Raw genomic sequence first — 20602 nt, forward strand, 5'->3', positions numbered from 1 at the left:
AACCAGCATTACGAACAACTCCAAGTCTACAATAGAAGTCAACTCCAAGTCTCTTCAATAGGGTGGAAAACTGACCATGAACACTTCATTTGTATGTAGTAGTTGATAAAAAATAAGCTGAAAATTAACTAGCTTAAAACCAATACCTACACCATCTGCTACAGTTAAAGTAAACTATAGATTTCCTCAAAAACTTTTGTCACTCACAGGAGACTGCTAAGAGAAACCACACTAAAAAAATGAAGCAACTTTAGCATATCTATTTGTAGCCTTCTCTTCTCCTTTATTTAAAATTTTGGTCAAAGTCGCTTATCTTATTTTTCTCAAGGCTTCTTGAATACTCAAATATGGGGAAAATGTTTCGCTTAAATTTATGGAAGAAGAAACCTTGCACTGCAAATTGGGGTTTACATACTTTACACCATGAAAACAAGTATTTCTTACTCTGGCCTCTCATTGATTGTTCCCAATTTTGCTAGAAGCCTAAACAACCTTCCATTTTGCACCTCCTAGAAAACAAGAAAGAGATTAAAGTTTCTGAAACATAAAATTAAGAAACTTATTTGCAAAAGTTATACAGTAGTAATGTCAATGAAGCACTATTAATTACAATTATTTATTTAATTTAAGAAGAGGGTATGATTTTTTCAGAAAGTGACAGAATGCATTATATTGTGTATTGGTAGACCAATGCTCATTTTAGCACTTCATATTCAAATTATAATGTGGAGATTTAACAACTAACGACACTTTGCTGCTCCAGCAGAAACTGGATCAGGCAATCTATTTCTTTGTGGAAACGTAAGTCTAGTCTTTTGCCAGCCTCCGCTTACAGGTATGCTAAAACATAGTAAGTTAAACAAGAAGAATATGTTAATATATATATACACACACAGTATCAAGACCTGTAGAAATATATAGTATAATACCTTATTTCAGGTAAAGATGAGAAGCAACATAAACTACCAGATGTGTTTTGCAGACATGCATTCAAACATTCAAATTACAATTGATTCCAAATATCATTTTGAAACAAGTTTTTCCAAAAGAGCTAGAAGTTGTCTTAAAACAGTATAAATGCTGAATCCATCAATGACATAGATAAAGCAATAAGAATAAGCTCACATAAATGACAGAACATTAGAATTATATGTTTAGAATACATGCAATTGAAAAAACGGTTCCATACATTCTTCCCCATCGATTAGGATTCAGTAACAGTACATCCTCACTTACATTACACTGTGGAATAATATTTTAAGTAAAAGCTGCTCAAAGCTGGCAGGAAAATGATTCTCTCCTGATATTACTCATATTCGCCAATGGCCCAGCTCTCCAACATTATTCATGCTAAGCTGCATCACATTCCATGCATGATCATATTGATTTCAAATGAATTCAGTGTGTAGTGGATTACTGTGCACAGCTGGGTAAATAAAGTAGGTCAAGGTGATAATAGCTTGACCTTAGACAACCTATGAGTTGCAAAACTTCTACTACCAGCCTAAAAACATTCAGGGGAATGGCTCGTACCACGACTGTAACTACACTCAGAGACTGACAGGGAAGACTTACCTTGTCCAGCTAGTAGAGGTCTATACAACCTCCAAGTAATTTTTTGGTATGTGGCCAAATATACAAAAGCCAAAACCACATTTGTGTGAATGCCACTGCCTTGCAGATTCCCAGTCAGTGGTGACACAGCTGAGAAACAACACTGGCACTCGCTCTCCAGGTGGCCTCTCTCCAGGCTTAGTAGCCTGTAAGGCAGGGAGCTCCTCTACAGAGTGGATTAGAGGACTTGAAAAAACTGAGGCTTTGAATGCTGGCATGTATATATGATGGGAATTTTAAGGTGAGGAAGGAAAGGGGTGGAGTAATGGGGTCACTGTGGTGTGAAACAAGAGCATTAAGGGAGTAACAAAATATTCATGTCTTCGAGAAAACAAATTTATTAATTGCATACAAACTACTTGCAGCATGAGAAGCTCCTAAGCTACAGATGACAGCATGCTAGGAGAATATGAAGGAAAATATCATACATACTAGTCTTGTTCTAATACTCTCCCTGAAGCATCTGCTTTGGGGCAATAATGAAGAGAGAGTACTGGGATAGACTTAAAGGATGCTGTAGCTCTGAAGTTACTGAGGATGTGGTAGTACAAACAAGTTATAGTGTGACAGCTAATTAACAACCGCTATTTATCACTGCCAGGCAAACAGCTATTGACAAACTGGGGGCTATGCAACAACTTGGATTTGCAGTGGCCCTGCTCACCTGCCACAGAAAAGCAACTGCTACAAACAACCTGACTGAAAATGTGAGCTGCTTAATGCTGATTACCGGACAATCTCCATCTTTGTTCTGGAAAAAGGTCTGCCTGCCCAAATCTGTGCAGGCACATTGGGTCACCTTAATAAGAAATTACCTTAAACATCTTCAGAGCAGGAGTAGTGGATAACTCTGATTGACTGAGCACCAGTCATCTAGAGCTCTACATCCAAAGTAGATACCACCTTGCTCTTCTACAGCTCTTTACTTCTGATAGATTGCAATATCTTACACTAAGGAGGGAAAAACAGTTATCCAACAAGCTAATGGTGGAGAATTTAAGAGAACCAGTTCATCAGAATCCCAACCATTGGTTTACTACCTCTTAAAAAAAAATTCTCAATGAGGGCATGTAATGGAAAGGAGTCACAGGACTTGATTAGATCCTTAAAAACTTAATATCCTATCCCACACATCTTCAGCATCATGAAAGCCTTCTGTAACGTACCTCAGTCTTGCTAGAAAATCCTGTGCCCATTGGCTTCTGATGAGCAGACACCCTTTCTTGTTGAACAAATACTCACTAACATGGGACAAAGTACATATTTCCTTTGTAGCTAGCACTTGGTACCTTGACTGAACTTCATAGGCTAACCAGATCCACACAGCAAGAGGTACACACTTCAGGGAAACTGAGGATGGCTGCCTTTCCCTCCATGATCATTCATTTGGAAAGGAAAATGTATGACATAAGTAAAGGGACACTGGAATCCAAATCTATCCAAGAATTTAAAGGCAACGTTTGTTGCTGTATAAACTCTAGCACAAACTACGTGATCTAGCATGTGATGACGTGCATGGCCTTATTTACTCAGAATTAACCATTCTATAAAGAACATCTTTACCCCAAGACTACTGGTTGGACATGAAGATGTTACTTTAGGTAAAGCCCAGCTGAGGGCATCCTAAAACTAGTGGTTCTTGGAGCTTTTGGACTTTCAATACCTTGAGCTCACAGTTCTCAAGTCTGCATGCAGATAACTTAGGTTGCTAACCAAGCAAATGGAAAAAATGGTAGAAAAAACGTTCCCTCTTAAGGTACAGCTGTAAGAATACTGACTATAGGTCTTCCCGTAGGATTTACTAAATGATTTACCTTTGCAAGGTCTTCCTCTATAACATCATTTCGCATTTGAGCAGCATCCAACTGAGTATAGAATCGCGCACCAATCATAGGCATGATATCATTTACACTGCGAAGCCTGTTTTGGTCGGTCAGCAAATACCTGCCAAAATATCCCCACCCCCAAAAAGATCACTTAAACATGTTGCAAATGCCAGAGAGATCATCCTATTACAGTTTTATAACTATTTGACCATGATGTCTATTTAATACACAAAGTCAACAATTGCAGCGTTTCTTTAAAAAAAATAATATTAACAGAGAAAACGTGTGTTAACTTACATGTATACATCCAGTCAGTTACTTATACAAGATAGGAGTGTACTTTCATGGAACTGCGTAGAGTTCACCCACTCAAATAGCAAGAACATACTCAAAAAGAGAGAAGATGCGAAGATTCAGATTGTCGTGCAATTGTTTTTCAAATCAGAGAGGGGACAGTTTTCTACTTTTCCCTCTTAGGCTGCAAGAGGAGAAAGGCTAACTACACTAAAGAACAACTAAAAATAATACACAGCCAGGAGAAAATAGCACTCAACCAACCCTTTGGTCATAAAGGCAATACGCCTATTTCTCAACACCTGAAACTGGAAGATAAGACTAGCATATTACTATGGTAGATAATAGGCAATGAAGCCCAGTACTGAAGACAACTTAAAACTGCTTGTTTTCTTTAAGCTCCTAATTCTTTTTAGGAGCTTAAACAGCACATAATAAAGAAAGGACACTGATTTTATTAGATACACCATGAAAATACACATTTTACAAACAAATTTTAAATTATGTTTAATGACGCATTGACTGTGCAGACAAGTCAATGACAGTAATTATATCTGTAATCTTACTCGCATCTAAAAAATATCATTTGACATTTTCACTTGTATGTTTAAAAAAAAGCAGTAATTTTCTTTAAAAGATTTATTAAGTAAACTTACAAAATCAGATTCTTCAGATCAGAGGAATAGTTGATTGTCACTAGTTCCATTGCTTTCTGCAAATTCTCTCTCTGAATTCCTGATAAAGAATTGCAAGCCAAAGCCAACACAACTTTCCCCAGGGACATCAGATCTGCTTGCTAACAGGGAAAACACACAGAGATAAGATTCTTAGTATAGATAAACATTACCTATGGTACTAGATGGTATTTAAAGAGAGACAGTTCTTCAACAACCTTAAAAGAATTTAAGCAACATGCTATTCAAATCATTGTTCAATATGCATGCCCAAGTTACAGTAGTCAAAACGTACGGAGGAAAATCTGTCTTGATTTTCTGGCCTGATAACTAGTGATTTCTAGGTATAACATTTATCTTTGAATGCTTAAAATTTACCTATTTTTAGCTTAAGGACAGTACCAGAGAGAACTCTTGCATAGTGAGCAGAAGCTCTGCAAAGAGGTTCTCCTAACCACCCACCTGTTGGCTCCTGACAAGTCAAGGAATTGGTGGCAATTAGAGCAACTCTTCTTGATACAAGAGGCAGAAATACCTATCAAGGATGGCCAGTGTGAAAAATATGAACTACCTGAAATAACTAGACAGGAACAGGCTTGTACGGCTGACAAATTGAGCAGCATGACATTTTATGAAAAAGTCCTCAGTGTTACTAAATGCTTTCCTTGGAGTAGAACAGCTTTTAAAAGATGAATGCTGCATACAAACTGCTTTGCCGCAACGGAAAATCCTGCCTATTTTAATAGACAGCCACCAGAAATTATTTTGAAAAGCTATACCAGATTTTAAAGCCCACCCCTAAAAACAGGAGCCTAATTTAGTAGCAGGCAATGACATTCATAGCAAAAGCTGCCTGATTCTTTCCATGGAAAGGCTTTCAGCTGCACACAACTTGGCCAAACTTGAAACACCTGCAGCTTTCCATGCTGGATGCTTGCTTCAAACTGAATTTAAGAGTCAATTAGAGATACAAATTTAGTATTTTCCTGAGTTGTTTTTTTTTTTTTTCTAAGAAAGTAAGATATTTTTGCAGAATTAAAAAAGTGAAAGCTACTAATTATCAAGAATGTCAACTCCACAGTCTGGAACAAGGCTGTGTCATTCAGCAGAGAATGCAGTCGTACAAGGAATACACCTTTGGTCACTTCTGTAAGAAAGGCCAAAAATTTGGCAGCACTGCAACGTCAAAAGTTCTGCGTAGAATTCAGCAGCTTTAGAAAACTGCTGTGATGGTGAACATGCCACAGTCCCTCACAGCTCTTCTACCCAGAGGTGTAACCACTTTTGCTGCCTCTGGCCGCAGGAGCTGAGCAGAGCTTTGCCTGCAGCAACATCTCCCAGGTGTTGAGGGACAGAGTGAAGAAAACATTTCCAGGTCTTTCAATGTCCCTGCTGTATCCAGATCAAGTATGATTAAGCGGTGCAATTTAAACATGGATATGCAACATGGTAAAAGTTAAATACCGTAGTACTCTTGTAACTACTGAAGACAGAAACAGGATGTGGGAAATGAGACAGAAATAAGGACGAAGCGGTGGAGGAGATGGGACTGGCATTTGCTAGACTTGATTTCCTAAGGAACCAGGAATTCCCAAGTATCAGCATTCCTTTGTACTTTGGTAAAGAGAAATGAACCAGAGCAAGAAACCCCATTTTCGTGGGAACTCACTTGCTTTCACTGCCAAGTGGTGAATTTGAGCAGCAGAGGACACTGCTATAGGACTAACAGAAGGAATCATGCTGATGCAGTATCTATACAGACACATCACCTGTCACAATGGTGTTTTTATTATTATTTTTTTCTCTGAAAGACTTAGAAGAAATATGTAAGTATCTGTATTAACCAAAATCTTTCTTCTTTCTGCAGTCTTTACTTTAATACCTTCCAACTTTTAGTAATTCATAAGGATGTATCCTATATAAATTCTCTATCATCACACAACCCTGAGACACCAAAAATATACAACTTCAGGCAAGACCCTATGAAAATATAGTCTTCCTTTATATAGGTATTTTCATAATACAGATTGCATTAGATTTTAAAAATTATTGAGAAAGAGTCTTATGCTAACATCATCCAGGAAATTCTAAATTCAGACTTTTGATTTTTTGAACATTTGACTTGCAACCTTAATTTTTGTCTGTTTTGCAAGTTGCATCTAATAGAAAAACTGGCAGAGAGGATACAGTACACCAATGCGGCCTCAAACACACACATTTCAAGTTACAGTCAACACCTAACTTCTTTTAGTTGCAAAAGTGGCTTGGATTCATCCCACTGGTTTTAGGGACTTAAACTTCAAGTGATTCAGTTAAGAGTCTGATCAATTTAAGATATCTGTAACTCTGCAAAACAATTCAGATTGAGTGAACTGAACTGCTCTCTCAAGGTGCCTCACTATTCACCGACGGCTGAAACCCTGAAAGAAAATGTTATTACAATGCTCAATGTCTGAAGTTTTACAAGTGCACAAAGACAGGCGGTAATTTTCCTGTGTGATAGGAGAATCATAGAATACCTTGAATGGAAGGGACCCATAAAGATCAGGATTTATGGAAGTCAGATTCCTATGTTAGAAGGGACAAAACTACCACTCACTGACCAACTCTATGCATGCAGACAGGCTACGCAGCTTCCCAGGCATTGGGGTACATCATCCTTTATAGAAGAAAGCAATCCACATATGCCTATTAAGCCCTAACCTACCCTCTGAAAACATCAACAGATTCAGCTCTTCCTCCTCCTACGTAGGAAAAGCTTAAGGGAAGCACACAAAAACTACTAGACCTCCTTGGAGGAGGGACACCAGAAATAAATGCTGTATTCCTGTAGTACCCTTGCTAGTGCAAGGTACAGATGAACATTAGGTACAATCATTTCCCTGTTTATACTCCATATCGTGCTTTACACGTATCTATGGATCGCACCAGTTCCTTTTGCCACAGACCTGCCAGAAGACTTTTGCTACGGTTACTATCAACAGTGACTAAGTCATACCACATTGACTCTCAACTTGAAGGAAAAGCTTTACACCTTTTAAGTACAGGCTGACCTTTGTTCAAAAATGGACCTTGCATGCAACTAATGACCATTTAATTAGCAATTCAATTCATAACCTTAACCTGTACTTAATCTTTTTATCTCCTGAAAGCTTTGCTAGGAAAGATTTTATCAACATCATCTAGTTCATTGATAGAAGTGTTAAATAGCATTAGACTAAAAACCAGCCCCTAAGAGATAAACTGAGAAACAGCCCTCTTCATTACTGTCTCCCTGTTATCAAATGAATTTCAAAAATGTCAGTGAGCAATTTAAAAGTTAATTGAATAGGTACCCATTCTCTTCTGCATAATTTTTTTTTAATGTTAAAAAGGTATGTGCGACTATGCCAAATGCCCTGGAAATACCTCAGCATTTTATACACTTGGCTTTATCAGACAGACATATAAGCTAGTCAAATCTAATTTTTGAGAAGATCCATTTTCCATAAACTCTTTGAAACTGACATTACTTTTTTGTCCGTCCTGTTCCACTGCTTTGCTTGGATCAATATCAGCTCATCCATTCTACAACTCTGAGGATTCACTTACCCTTTTAAGTTCTGGAATTGCAGTTAGAAGTCCCTCCAAGTTCCTAGATTTTTTGATTTTTTTTTTTTTTTTTTAAAGTCAACATTAATACTTCAGATGCCTCTTCAGCTAGTTTCTTTAAATTTGGGGAAAGTTATTTTGGTTTGCTAAATTAAAAATATTTACTTTGAGCAAATGTAACCTTATAGCCCCTGTTAAATCAATAAAACTTATGTTTTCACTTACTTTCGTATGGATAAGATTCACCTTCATTTTATTCCAAATACAGAAATATTTATTAAACCTTTCCATTTTTTCTTACATCACCATTTACAGTTTTCCCATCTGTGTCTCGTAACCGACTGTCACAAGACTTACGGATTGGGGGTGGGATGTGATGTGATGTGCTGGAATTTATATAGGTTTAACACCTTGCTTTTAATGCAAGCAGCCATTCATATTTCATTTACTACTTTTTAGCTTCCCTTGCTGTTGCCTTTATTTAACTCTTAAATGATCATATAAATTAATGTTTAACACAGATTGTAAAGTACAATTGCATTCTGTTTACATAGCCCCTCACTGTTCTGGCCGAACTCTTTCCTATCTATATTAACAATGGGAAATAGCCAGAAAGTGACAAATGCTAACAAAAATACCTTCCTCTATTGAAGACAGCGACAAGGAAATGCATATTAGCTGGGCAGTAAACCAAGAGATAACCTACATTTTTAACAGTCACACTGGAGTCCCAGAGGAATTCAGGAACTGGGTCATGGATCGAGAGGAAAAAGGACAAGCAGCAGCTGTTATTTTGTAATTTTATCTGGCTAGGGCAAACAAAGGTAGAAGATGATAAATGACTCCTGAATTGAAGGAATGAACCCAGTCCAGAATCTCTGAAGGAACAAAACGGATAGTGAAAGCCAAGCCCTTCTAGAGGAAGCGACAAAACAGAAGGCAATACTGTGTTTTCTAACTCCAGTTTAGATCTTCCAAACTATGTGTTTAACAGTATTTCTTTTCTGGTTTAGCAGCGGTACCTGAGCAATTTGAACACTAACAATGTATAAAACATGCAAAAATATCCCCCTCTAAACAAAACCAGGAATTACCAAGCAAGTCAGTTGCCAAGTGTTGGGCTGCTATGGTGGTAAATGCTTTTGACAGATTCGCGTACCTGCAAGTATTTTTAGATTTGTACCTCCAAGTACATTAAATGTTTTGCTTTAAAATTACTTGAATGTCATAGTATCTCAGGAGGATCTCTTTCCCAGCTGCAATTAGAATAAATTCGAAGAAGTATTCAGATTTAGAAAAAACCACACAAAGAAAACTCTCTACATTTTTAGACATGGAATCCCTCACTTGCATGTATTCTTATCATCTCTCAGCTGTTCTCCACTAAATTATTACAAAAGCCCATTCATACATAGCTGGGGGGGTAGGGGGGGAATCCTTTGATGTACTACTCAGAGTACACTGAAAATTGCTTTACTGTATCATTCATGAAAAAAGAAAAAAGTTGCTATGTTTTAGGAGATGGTTTCCAACAAGCTAGCTTCTGCCTGGCCAAAGTTCAAACATTCCATTTATTACTGTAAGACTCTGAATGACCAATTTTCTCACAGTGAATAAGCTCAATTAATGAAAATAAATTAAAACCAACTCCCTACTACAGTCTTTTACTCCCAGTATAGACAGGGTATGCGATGACTGCTGAAGCAATGTACTTTACCCTGAGGGGAAGTTAGGGAAAGAGGCACTCCTCTACACAGTGATGCTCCAGATGACTGCGGAACAGTTTTTGTTAAGTCTAAAGGGATTCTTCTTAATTCAGGAATTATGCAGAGTCCACACTTCAGAGAACGCCAGGAAAGCACGGAAAAACTAGGAGCCTAAAATAAAGATACACTAGAACCTTTTAGGATTGAGGAGAAGGCCTAAGTGCAGTTTTTTAAAAGATGTCCTACTCCTCTGTGAACAGGTATTCAACACTTTTTTATTATTTTAACAAAAATAACTGAGAAAGCAGAGCAAAAACTGTTACTCAACCATTATTTTTTGACCTCTAACACTAAATGTAAGATTTTTCTTCTCCTTCCTTTAGAAATCCATATTTCCAACCATTTCTGACTTAAGTTCGTTAAACACTAATAGTTCAACCTGTTTGGCGAGTTTGCTGAAATTTTAGAAGATAGCAAGATGAGCATTCACATTTCTAAATTACAAGCAAATTTGAATAATGCATGGCAGAACCAAGATCAAATCAGGAATGAAAAAATATGGTCATTTAGAGATAGATATACTGGACTACAGTTAAATGAAAATACTTGTCTTCCAAAAGGAATCACACCGGTTTTCAGTACTCCCTGTGCCAAGTCACCAACCTAACTACGGCGCTATTGTCTTACCTGAAACTGAGCCATTAATGCCAGTGGATTATTTTGACTGTTGTCAAAAGTCAAAACATCAAAGATTCCAACGCAATTAACTCGTAACCTTTAGGAACAAGAAGAGAAAAGGAAGAAGTGACGTTAAATTTTGTTGGTTACTCAGTTTTTCCTCTGGCATTCATTGAACGCTTTGATATGACAAAAAAAGTCATCGGTGCTCAGCAAATTGCTATGAAGCAGAGAATACTAATTTTACTATTTGATAAAATGCAACAGACAGTCTTCAGTTTACGAATAGATCAAAAAATTTCTAGGCTGTCAGTAGTGGATCTGAACAGTGTTTTGAGGATAATGCTTAAGTCCTCCCAAAACACGTTTAAAAAGAACTTAAAAATTTACAAGTTTTAGCACGTGTTCATTTTTAGTCTCATACCAGTTAAAAATAACAGTACTTTCTAGTGAGACTTTGCTATTTCCGTAACAGATGCATGGTCAGCAGCTACCATCAAAACAGCTCACAGTACACCGCGAGATGAACGCTTTCATTACCTTGTTTTGCCTGTTACTAGAATCTTTGTTGGATCCATAACTCGACATGCCAGTCCTGCTGTATGAATAGTCCGTAATGCAGAGCTGAGCTGCACGATATATGCCCATATCAAAGACTCTGGAAGTAATCCAGCATGCTGCCGTGGTAGAGGTCCATCATGCTGACCTAGAAGCAAAACGTTGTAAGCATCACTTGTAAGGCTACTACATAAAATTAAAGTTAGCACATTTTGAATTATACAATTAATTCACATACTCATTTCACTCAGCTCATAATAGTCCTCAAAAACTTATCTGTTGTGTTTTAATGGTTGCGTGGGGTTTTTTTTACTTCGTTTAGGTTGGGTTTTTTGGAAGGACAACATATTTTAAAATGCTCACAATTCAATAGGCGTTATTATTTTCACTCTCACGTTCAGGAAACCTATGCTGATTTTTAAAGTTTAGGATGAATAATCACTACTAAAAGAACACTGGTTAGAAATTGCTGCAAGTGGGTGGTACATCAAAATATGCAGGTACTTCAGAAGTAAAACTGCTGGTATTCTGAAACAAGAAGCATGTACCACAGGAGCTCCAACCAATCCCATTTTACCTCCTCTACTGTAGGAAGGCTTACAAATCAAACATTCTGTGTCATCTGATAAGATAAAGGAGCAAGCTAGTTTCAAATTAGATGGACAAATCAGACTGCGAGATTTGGTGGCTAAACATCACTGAACTTCACTTATGTTCTGCTGTGACCCAACTCCCTGACACGCCATCACTGTGTGACCCCTGTGTTCAATGGGCCATATGAAAGCAACGCATCACTCCCCTTCTACGCGGATTTGTAGCCCCCCTTTCAAATGTGAAACCAATTCTTTGCAAACGACCCCAAATTCTACATTGCAAACCGTTTCTGAGTAATAGTGAGCCAGAGATGAAAAAATAAAGATACAGATAACAAGTGTTATTTTTAGTAAGATGCGTGTAATGCAAAGAAGTTGCTACTGTTTGTGTGGCACAAAGATGCAGAGAAGAATGCACATCTAGATTAAGACAGTGCATCTCAATTTTACAAAACATCATAGGCATTTCATGAGGTTGCCTCAGGACTGATTTTGCTATTTTTGAGACCAGTAATATCATCAGTATTCAGTAAAATCATATAAGCATCCGATTCAGTTGTAAACTGACTGCACTCCTCTCCTCCAAACATTTGTTTCTTGGGTTTTTATTTGGGTTGTTGTTTTTTTCCTCTCCCTAAAGGAGCACATCAACATCTGGGCACTTGCTCAAAATAAGTTTGTGTGTGTGTGTGTGTGTGCGCGCGCATCCTTGCATGCGTACACACAAACACACACATACGTACGTGAGAGTTAAAAAATGAAACACATCACTGAAAAAATTTTTACTGATTTTGGAGTGATGGGCTGGGAATGTTCCCAGCTTTCGTTTCTGGGCTTTTGTTTATTTTTTTCTAAACTTTAGTTAATTTTTCAGGTTTAAGGTGCTTTGGTTTAGATTATAAAGATCAAGACACTGACTCCTTTAAATAGCAGTAAGCCTGGCATGTCTACTGAAAGCTGAATATAATGAGATACTCCTTGTTTTTTCTGGAGTCCTGATGAATCATTATGCAAATCACTTCCCACAAACCAGCATACCAGAAGTCTCACGTAGCAAACTTTTTTTTGCTCATGATTCTCTCTGCTTCAGCATGACAAGAATTATGATGATACAAAATGACTGAGGAGATATAACCTCCTTTATTAGTTAAGGGTCCTCCTCTAGTTGCTACTTGCTATAGAATACACTTTCTGTTTGGTAAACAGCAACATGTGTCAAGTTTAACAGGAATGCGTATGGATACTGTAAAACAGAATTACAACTGTATGAAATAAGTAGTCTAGAACAGAAATGTTGCTATATCATCCCAAAGAGAGAGAAAAGCCAAAACTCGAGGCTTATTTTTCTGCAGGCAACTTAAAAACAACAGCACTTGTTCTTTGATTTCCAGATAAGGGCAATGTAACCAAGAGAATATTCAACATATGCTGAAAAGCTGAAAGATCAGACTTCAACACAGCTTCTCTCCCCCTCTATCAGAAAATCTCAAGCAACAACATTATTTTAGTACTGGAAAGACTTGCTTGAGGCTACAGTTGAATCTAGTCTGCTGCTTTGGGGCTGGTTGGCTGCACCCCATGTTCCCATACGCTAAAGGTACAAGCTAAGACATTGGAATCAGTTTTGAAATGCTCTCTTACACATCTATCTGTTCAAAGGAAGTAAGATTAAAAGTAGTTCAGTTTGGCTGCAATACTAACTACAAACTATGACCCATGAAGGCCCATCAGGCCTGCCACAGATGGCACTTGAGCAAGGAGCCAAAGAGATTAGACCCAAAAGCTCATTCTTGAGGCAAAACACACAGTTTTCAAAAAACTACTGAACACAGTGGAAAACATCAGAAGAATATAAGAAAACATTACAAAACTGATCAAATTACTTTACTCCAAAAAGTGGTATTTTAGAGGTTTCATGGTTGATTTGAAAAAGGCCTCTTATCACAGGTTGAATCCAAAGCCACAACATGCAAAATTTCTGATTATGTTCTTCCCATCTACAGACTCACCTCTCCCATTACTTTCATCTCTCTGAGATGCAGAGCATAGATACTAATGGAAAACATTAAAAATTAAAGAACCACCACTCCAAAAACACAGGTTATCCATTACTTTTCCTTGCTGTGTTAAGATAAACTCATTATCATCATTTATTTATTTATTTTTATGTTCTACAGTATGAATTTTTTCACTGAGCAAGAAACATCCCCTTGGCACTGGTGTGTGTATATATACTACTTTTTTGTTTGTTAACAAAGCATTCAAACGAAATTCAGTTCCCCAGAGCAAGGATAAAGCCAGGGACAGTCCTGAAGGGAAGAAACAGCTGGGACCACCAGCAATAGGACCTGTTTTACATCACCAGGAATACTGTCAGAAAGCACGCTAACAAACACCAATTCTCATCAGACGGTTATGAAAAAAATAACCAGAAGTCCAATGAAAAATTTAGCTGCTCACTAAATGGAACCTCTCAGGCCTGTAAATCACTCTTTTGCATCAAGAACTGTGAATTGTTGAGTGTTTGCTTAGTGTTCCTAAGTTCCAGTACTGAAAGTAAGATAAATGCAGCAGCTTTCATTTCTCCCCCTTCTCCAGGGAAACCTGGGCTTTGGTTTTACATTTCCCAGTTTTCAATATACAGAAAGGTTCTGAACTACTAATACAGCATTAAATTTTGTCAAAAAAATCTGAAGATATTGAAAACTTGAATTTACTTCAAAAAAGTTGCAGCTTTTGGCAAAACCATTTTAGGATAATTATTAGTCACATATTTTGTCCTCAGCAACATCACGATGATTTTCAACATTCACGTATTCTTTCTTCTCATCACAGTCTAAGTACACAACTTATTTCTTTTCCAATAGAAGAGGTATTTTATGAAAAAATGTTCAGCAACTGGGGATGCAAAAACTGTAAAGTCAGCAATGAAGTCTATTTTTGTGCATGACATACTACTATTAATGTGTCCAGAGGAAAACAAGGTCCAGGAAACTTGCCTATCTTCATTAGAAAGCATGTGTTTGCTGAAAAGCAGAATCTGTGGTGCTGAAAACTACTGTAACAGCATGTAAACCAACGTTTAATTACTCAGAGCATTTTTAATAAACAGGCCAAAGGACACATCAAAGGCATGCTTATCTCTGCCAACCACAAAAGCTCATCAGGACAAAGAAAAAAAACCTTAATTGGCAGCAGCAGATAGCTATTGTTAATTTGCCAGGATTCTCTAGCCAATAGTTTTAAAGAACATACATTCAGAATGTGGTTTATCATTTAATTATTGGACTGTTAAGAACAATGTTTCAGTACTTTTGGGTTAATTTGCTAATTTAAAGAAAACGCTTTTGCAGAGATAAATGCACTAACATGTACTATAATCTGAGGTCGAGAAATATCAGAAAGGTGGAAGAAAACCAGTAAGTTCCAGAACAACAGATTTAATGTTTAGACAGTTTTGATAGAAATAAGTGTATTGAGAAAATATGAGGAATTAGAATCAAACAAAAAGGAACTTTTCAAACAAGTAACAACTGAAAAGTCAGACTCCTGATTTTAAAACTTGTATAAATTTAGTAAAATATGACAGAACAACATCGGATTATCGCACTGTACCACATGAAGAAAAAGGATATTCCATTGCATAAAGAACACAAGCAGTAAATACTATAACATTCAGAAGTAACAAAGACATTAGTTTACAGTATAAAAAAATAAACACAAGCTGCTGGGGTTTTTTCCCCCCCACACCAAATCCCTTCCAAAGTAGTTCTGTAATAGGGTCTGTAAATAACATAGCAAAAAGAAAAAACCCAAGACTGACCACACTGACACCAGTGACATGCAAGACAGCTACGTAAACCATTATCCTCATCTTTTAACTGTCAAAGTCTCGCGTTGCCAACTGGAGTGTTCAACATAAATAAGGTTGCATACCTGAAATCAAATTCTCTGAGTTCACTGATCAGGTTCACAGTGTTGTGCCTCCTAAAACCTTTAAAAGCAATTGTACTAATCTGGGCCTCATGCTGCAGAGTACCCAACTTCCATCCATTCCCCTGCTTCTCTTGGGAGTCTCCTCTAGGCAGGCAGACGGCCAAGAAACTCTGTGAGGGGATGGAGAAAGGATCCGTGAAGGCAGGCAATTCTGAGAAATCAAGTTATAGGTATGCAATCTTATTTTTTCTCTTTTAAATTGCTCCTTCTACTGAGGACCAGACTAGAGAGTAGCAGCTATCAAAAAAGAAAGGCCAAAGTAAAGATGTGCAGAAAGATCTGTCAACCCTGGGGAATTTCAGGTGATTTTTTTTTTTTTTCTAACTTATCTAATAAAAAGACTGGAAGAGCAGGTAATGAGAAGTGCCATGATCAGGAGAGAGTCATCTTTTTTACATATCTCTCTAAGTTCTGCTGCAACAGTTCATTTTAATTAAATAATACTTTAGTTTTGCTGAAGAGAAACTGGTGTCTTATTTCCAGTTTCAAAGGCCATCCCTGCCTACAGAAGGAAGTTGCAGTAGGCCAAATAAATGGTCCAGATTGCCCACTAACCTGTTTCAACACATACACTAAAATCGGAACAATAGATTGCAATAGATACCTGAATGTAAAAGCATAAACAAGTAGAATATTCTAGTAGCCCCTAAAGATTTGCAGCTCAGAGAACTCCTGAGCTAGATAAAGTGTCCTTGCAGTTAACAGTCCTCAAGTATTTCCCCTTCATGAGTAAGCCCACTTTCCCCTTGAACCCAGACAAATGTCCACAATAATTTGTGACAAAGACCCATGGCTTAATTTACACAGGTTTTGAATTTGCTACCTGGATAGTTTCATTGCCAGTCCCTAGTTCTAGGCTGGAAGAAATGGCAAACTATTGTTGCTTATTCTTTTTTTTTTTTTTTTTTTTTTTTAAATCCCTGATGATTTTTTCAGACACCTACCATATTCCAGGCATTTTTAACCCCATCATATCTCTGTTCATCTTTAAAAGCATGAAAAGAACTATTCTACTTTGCTGTTCTTCATACAGAAGCTGTTCCATGCCTTTGATCATCCCTGCCACTTCTTCACTGATGTTCCACAACCTTCAAAATTGTGTAGGGAGGACCACAACTACAGATCTGAGTCTATGATATACCCACATCTTGAATACAATGTCTTCTGTTTCATTGTTTACTCTTTTATTAATGATCTGCAACAATCCATTTCCTATTTACTGCTATTCAGCAAGAGGACAATATTTTCTTTAATCTACTTAACTATAGCCCCAGAACTGCCAAGTAACAGCCAAGACAGAGGCCATCATTTTACGTCTAAAGTTAGAGTTATGTTTTCCCTCAGCCACATAGGTTTATGTTACACCACCTGCTAGGTTACTGCCAAGAATCCCAGTCTTGTAAGATCCTTCTGCAATCCATAACAATTGGCCTTTGTTTTTAACAATCCAAATAATTTGGTATTATCAGCCAGCTTTGACAGACCATTATTTATCTTCAGTGCAAATAAGTGAATGTGTTAATACAACTCCCAGCACATATTCTTGTGAGACTCCATCAGTGATCTCCTTTCAGTGTGAAAAATCAACTGTTCACTCTTATTCTGTTTCCTCTCTTCTAACCAGTTATTAACCTGAGGACTTTCTCTTATCTCATGGCCACTTCATTTCTTTCAGAGACTCTGATGGACTCCGCTGAAAACCCAAGACCTTATCTACTGGATCTTCCTTCAAAGAACTTTAACAGATTAATGAGACCTGAGTGCCCTTTACATGAGCAAAATTTAGTTCTTTTTCAGTGTCACAAAAGAACGTGCCACAAAGAATTTTATTATACCTTCTATTATTTTATCTAGAATAGACATCATTCTTCTATAATACTCTAGAGAAGTATAAGAACATAACAAGGACTGATTTACATGGAAATTGAAAACCATGGGTGGGAGACACTCAGAAGCATCATCCTGCACGTAACGGTCATTAACCTGGCAGTGAACATTCCAGGTTTATCCTACCAAATTCGTTTCACGTCAGGCTCACTGAATTTGTAATTACATTCTTTGACTTGCCATGGGATATGACAAGTCAATCTAGGGTTTCCTCTGTCTGAGATATTACTACCAAAACCAATGATGGAACTGAAGTTCCAACCTCACTTATACTGGTCAGCTCAGTGCAAAGCCAGTGGGAATTATTCAGTATATAAGGGATCTACAGGCCTTTGAATGTATTCACACACTATGAATCCATTATACTCTGATCTACCAGATAGTCAAGTAAAGTTTTCCATGTCAACCTTTGAAACAGAATTCAATCTAAAGCTAAAGACTGTAATTGCAAAAGGCACGAGAAAGAAGAAACCTCAGCTTCTGCTTCTCTTTATACACTGGTAGCCTAAAGACATTTAGGGAACTTCTACTCTAAAAAAATAAACGAGGCCAGGTCATAGTCGTCTGGTCACCCCTGCTGCTGGATCTAATTTCAGGGTTGGTCCTGTGTCAAGCAAGAGGTTGAGCCAGGGGCTCTGAGGATACTTTCCTACCCTAAGTCTTTCTGTGATTCCATTCAGTTGTGAGCATCTCTGTCTCTCAGCATGGCGCTGGGCTCTACTTTGGCCAATAGCTTTGGCCTGTTGTGTCGCAGGCAACACCTGGATGCAGTCTGAGACTGCATGGGTCACGAACTGGTTCTCATAGTCAGCATGATTGGCAGCGTACTGTTTTGGAGGGGAAGAGACTTTAGCTATATGGATATGAGCTCTGCTGGGAAACTTGCTGAGCCACAGACCATGCTGTGATGGATTTTATTCACAAATGTACATGTAGTTTTAGAGACCCCTTTGAAGTCATAGCATAAATCTGAAAAAAAAAAATCAGACTTATGATGTGAAGTTTGTGTCTGAAAAGAATATATGTTACAGGGATTTTTAAAGCCATTTCTTGTCTTAACTGGTACTTCACATTTCAAAACATTAAATAAAACACTGTCTAATTAGTCCTCATAATACTTTATGAGGAAAAAGAAAATTATAAGTGGAGGGCACCTGAACAGCAAGCATCAAATTGACAGAGCATATGTGTTTTATGATTTTGGAACATCTCCAATAAGCGTCAGGTAACAGTCTGTGACAGACCTGCAACTGGGACCCCAGAGTTCTTGGGTCCCAATTAAAACTTATTTCCCTGCCAAAAAATTGTAATTCCCTTACAAACTGACATCAATTTTGCAAACTAGCCTTAAGTCAAATGTGACCAGAAAAGTAAATTATTCATTGTTAGACTTTTACCGTAACTTTTAACTCCACTTATATTTTTCTATTATTTAAAAATACAGACAGAAAGTGGAGTTCTCTAATCCCTATCAGTTTATGATACCACAGGACCGCTTAGCTAAAAAATTAAGTTGGAAGACTATTTCTGACCAGCTGTTTACTGCTTAAGTATTAGAAACAGTTTACAGAAGTATTGTATGATAATGTATTTTCCTTACCCCATTTTCGTTTTGTGAAATAGGCATCAGCACTAGGGTCATTGAAGTGTCTGCTCATCATAGTCTCTCCACCAGCGTGAAAATCATATGCAAACACAAGAGCTTAAAAATAGAAACATGTGACAATTACTAACTCAAGCATATTTAGAAAAAAGTCTCAACACATCAGTTGGGGAAAAAAAAAACAAAACAAAAAACTTACAATGTTCTCCAAATGCTTTAGTGGTAAACACTTCACGCAAGGTTACTATATTTGAGTGCTGAATTTTTTTCCACATGTCAACCAATACCATGCACTTTGTGTTAACAAGACGAAAACCTAGAAAAGAACAAAAGCCACGGCTTAAAAATTTAATGTTTTAGGGGAGAGTTTTTTACTTCAACATTTCTTCTGAAACTACCGAAAAGCAACCAGACGTTAAAATATGACTAGCATGCTTAGGAATGCTATTCCTGTTGAGACAACTCGATTTTTCTCACCATGTATCCTCCGAAGGCAATATGGCAGGTCATCTTTACTATTTACAGCTTTATAGCATGATGTAATGTACCCAAAGTTGCTTGTTTTCTGTATCCGATTGGGCGGTGGCAGTGGTTCCAAAGGAAAGAGACTGTGGTAGCTGTCCACTTCTGCAGGAACCGCTAAAATCATCAGTTTATACGCAGAAACATATTAGGCGTCAGTTGACTTCGGAAAAAATTATAACAGTAGCAGAGAAGATTAAAATGCCTGTCATTAATACGTAAATACGTTTTTTAGGTGCACGTAAAGTTAAAAGTCACTGGTTTTGCTTTAATGCCAATATATAAGGTTCCCGGAAGAGATTCCACAGAGCTAAAGTAACGGTCTTCAGAAAAACAGTTACACCAAGTAAAATCAACAGAATAGATGCACAGTTCCATCTGCCATTTTTTCATTTGCCTTAAAAATTCACCCTTCTGAATGACGTTTCTTTGGTGTTTTTTTTTCCTGCATAAACTCATAAATAAGCACCAATTTCCGTACAGACTTCATAGCACTGTAAGAACCCTGTTTTCATCACAAAAAAACAAATCTCAATCTTATGCGTTTTAACGTACTGGTTTAGAAAACAGAGACAGAGGTGCTGAAGGTTTACAAATCAGATTAAGAGATTAAACTTGCAAGAAGAGATACACTGGTACTTCATCTGGATTAGTAAAATAAACTGCATTTTTTTACTGTATCATTATCATATTAAACACACGTTTGAGAAGGATACGGCAGACAAAAAAGCGATCTGTTTAAATCAAGTTGAACACACTCAATTGTAAATTCTCCAGAAGCCAAATTACTATGAATAGTATATGTTTCTCTTGCCTGATAACTAGTACAAAGCCTTCTCTGATATACCAGCCAATACACTTTAAAACAAACTAATTTGTTAGTTTATATACAGCCTTTGAAAATACATGCATCCTTTAAAGAAAAACCTAATATGTATAAAGTAATACAACATTCTTCTTCATGAGGCTTTATTGCTTTAATGATTTTTCCTTTCCCAGCAATTTTACATACTCCCAACTATTAAAGAGTTTCAAAACAGAAGAAAATTGCAGAAGAAAA

The 20602-nt window shown here is 37.3% G+C and overlaps 1 protein-coding gene across 7 annotated transcripts in view; it reads right to left on the bottom strand.

Moving 5' to 3' along the window:
* Window positions 1–20602, bottom strand: part of PAN3 (poly(A) specific ribonuclease subunit PAN3) — an 85985-nt gene that overhangs the window by 6734 nt on the left and 58649 nt on the right. For 3 of the 7 annotated variants that reach the window (XM_074568572.1, XM_074568556.1, XM_074568564.1), the window contains 8 exons: window positions 19498–19659; window positions 19220–19336; window positions 19018–19119; window positions 10924–11089; window positions 10393–10480; window positions 4391–4530; window positions 3429–3558; window positions 445–509 (listed from right to left, as the gene is read on the bottom strand). In XM_074568572.1, the coding sequence (XP_074424673.1) occupies window positions 445–509; window positions 3429–3558; window positions 4391–4530; window positions 10393–10480; window positions 10924–11089; window positions 19018–19119; window positions 19220–19336; window positions 19498–19659 (970 nt within the window). Of the gene's footprint in view, window positions 1–444; window positions 510–3428; window positions 3559–4390; window positions 4531–9716; window positions 9877–10392; window positions 10481–10923; window positions 11090–19017; window positions 19120–19219; window positions 19337–19497; window positions 19660–20602 lie in introns of those variants that run through there. The other 4 variants (XM_074568590.1, XM_074568594.1, XM_074568600.1 and 1 more) reach the window with 3 other exon arrangements.

Source organism: Larus michahellis, chromosome 1 (genome assembly GCF_964199755.1).
Source record: "Larus michahellis chromosome 1, bLarMic1.1, whole genome shotgun sequence".
In the NCBI taxonomy this organism is placed as follows: Eukaryota; Metazoa; Chordata; class Aves; order Charadriiformes; family Laridae; genus Larus; species Larus michahellis.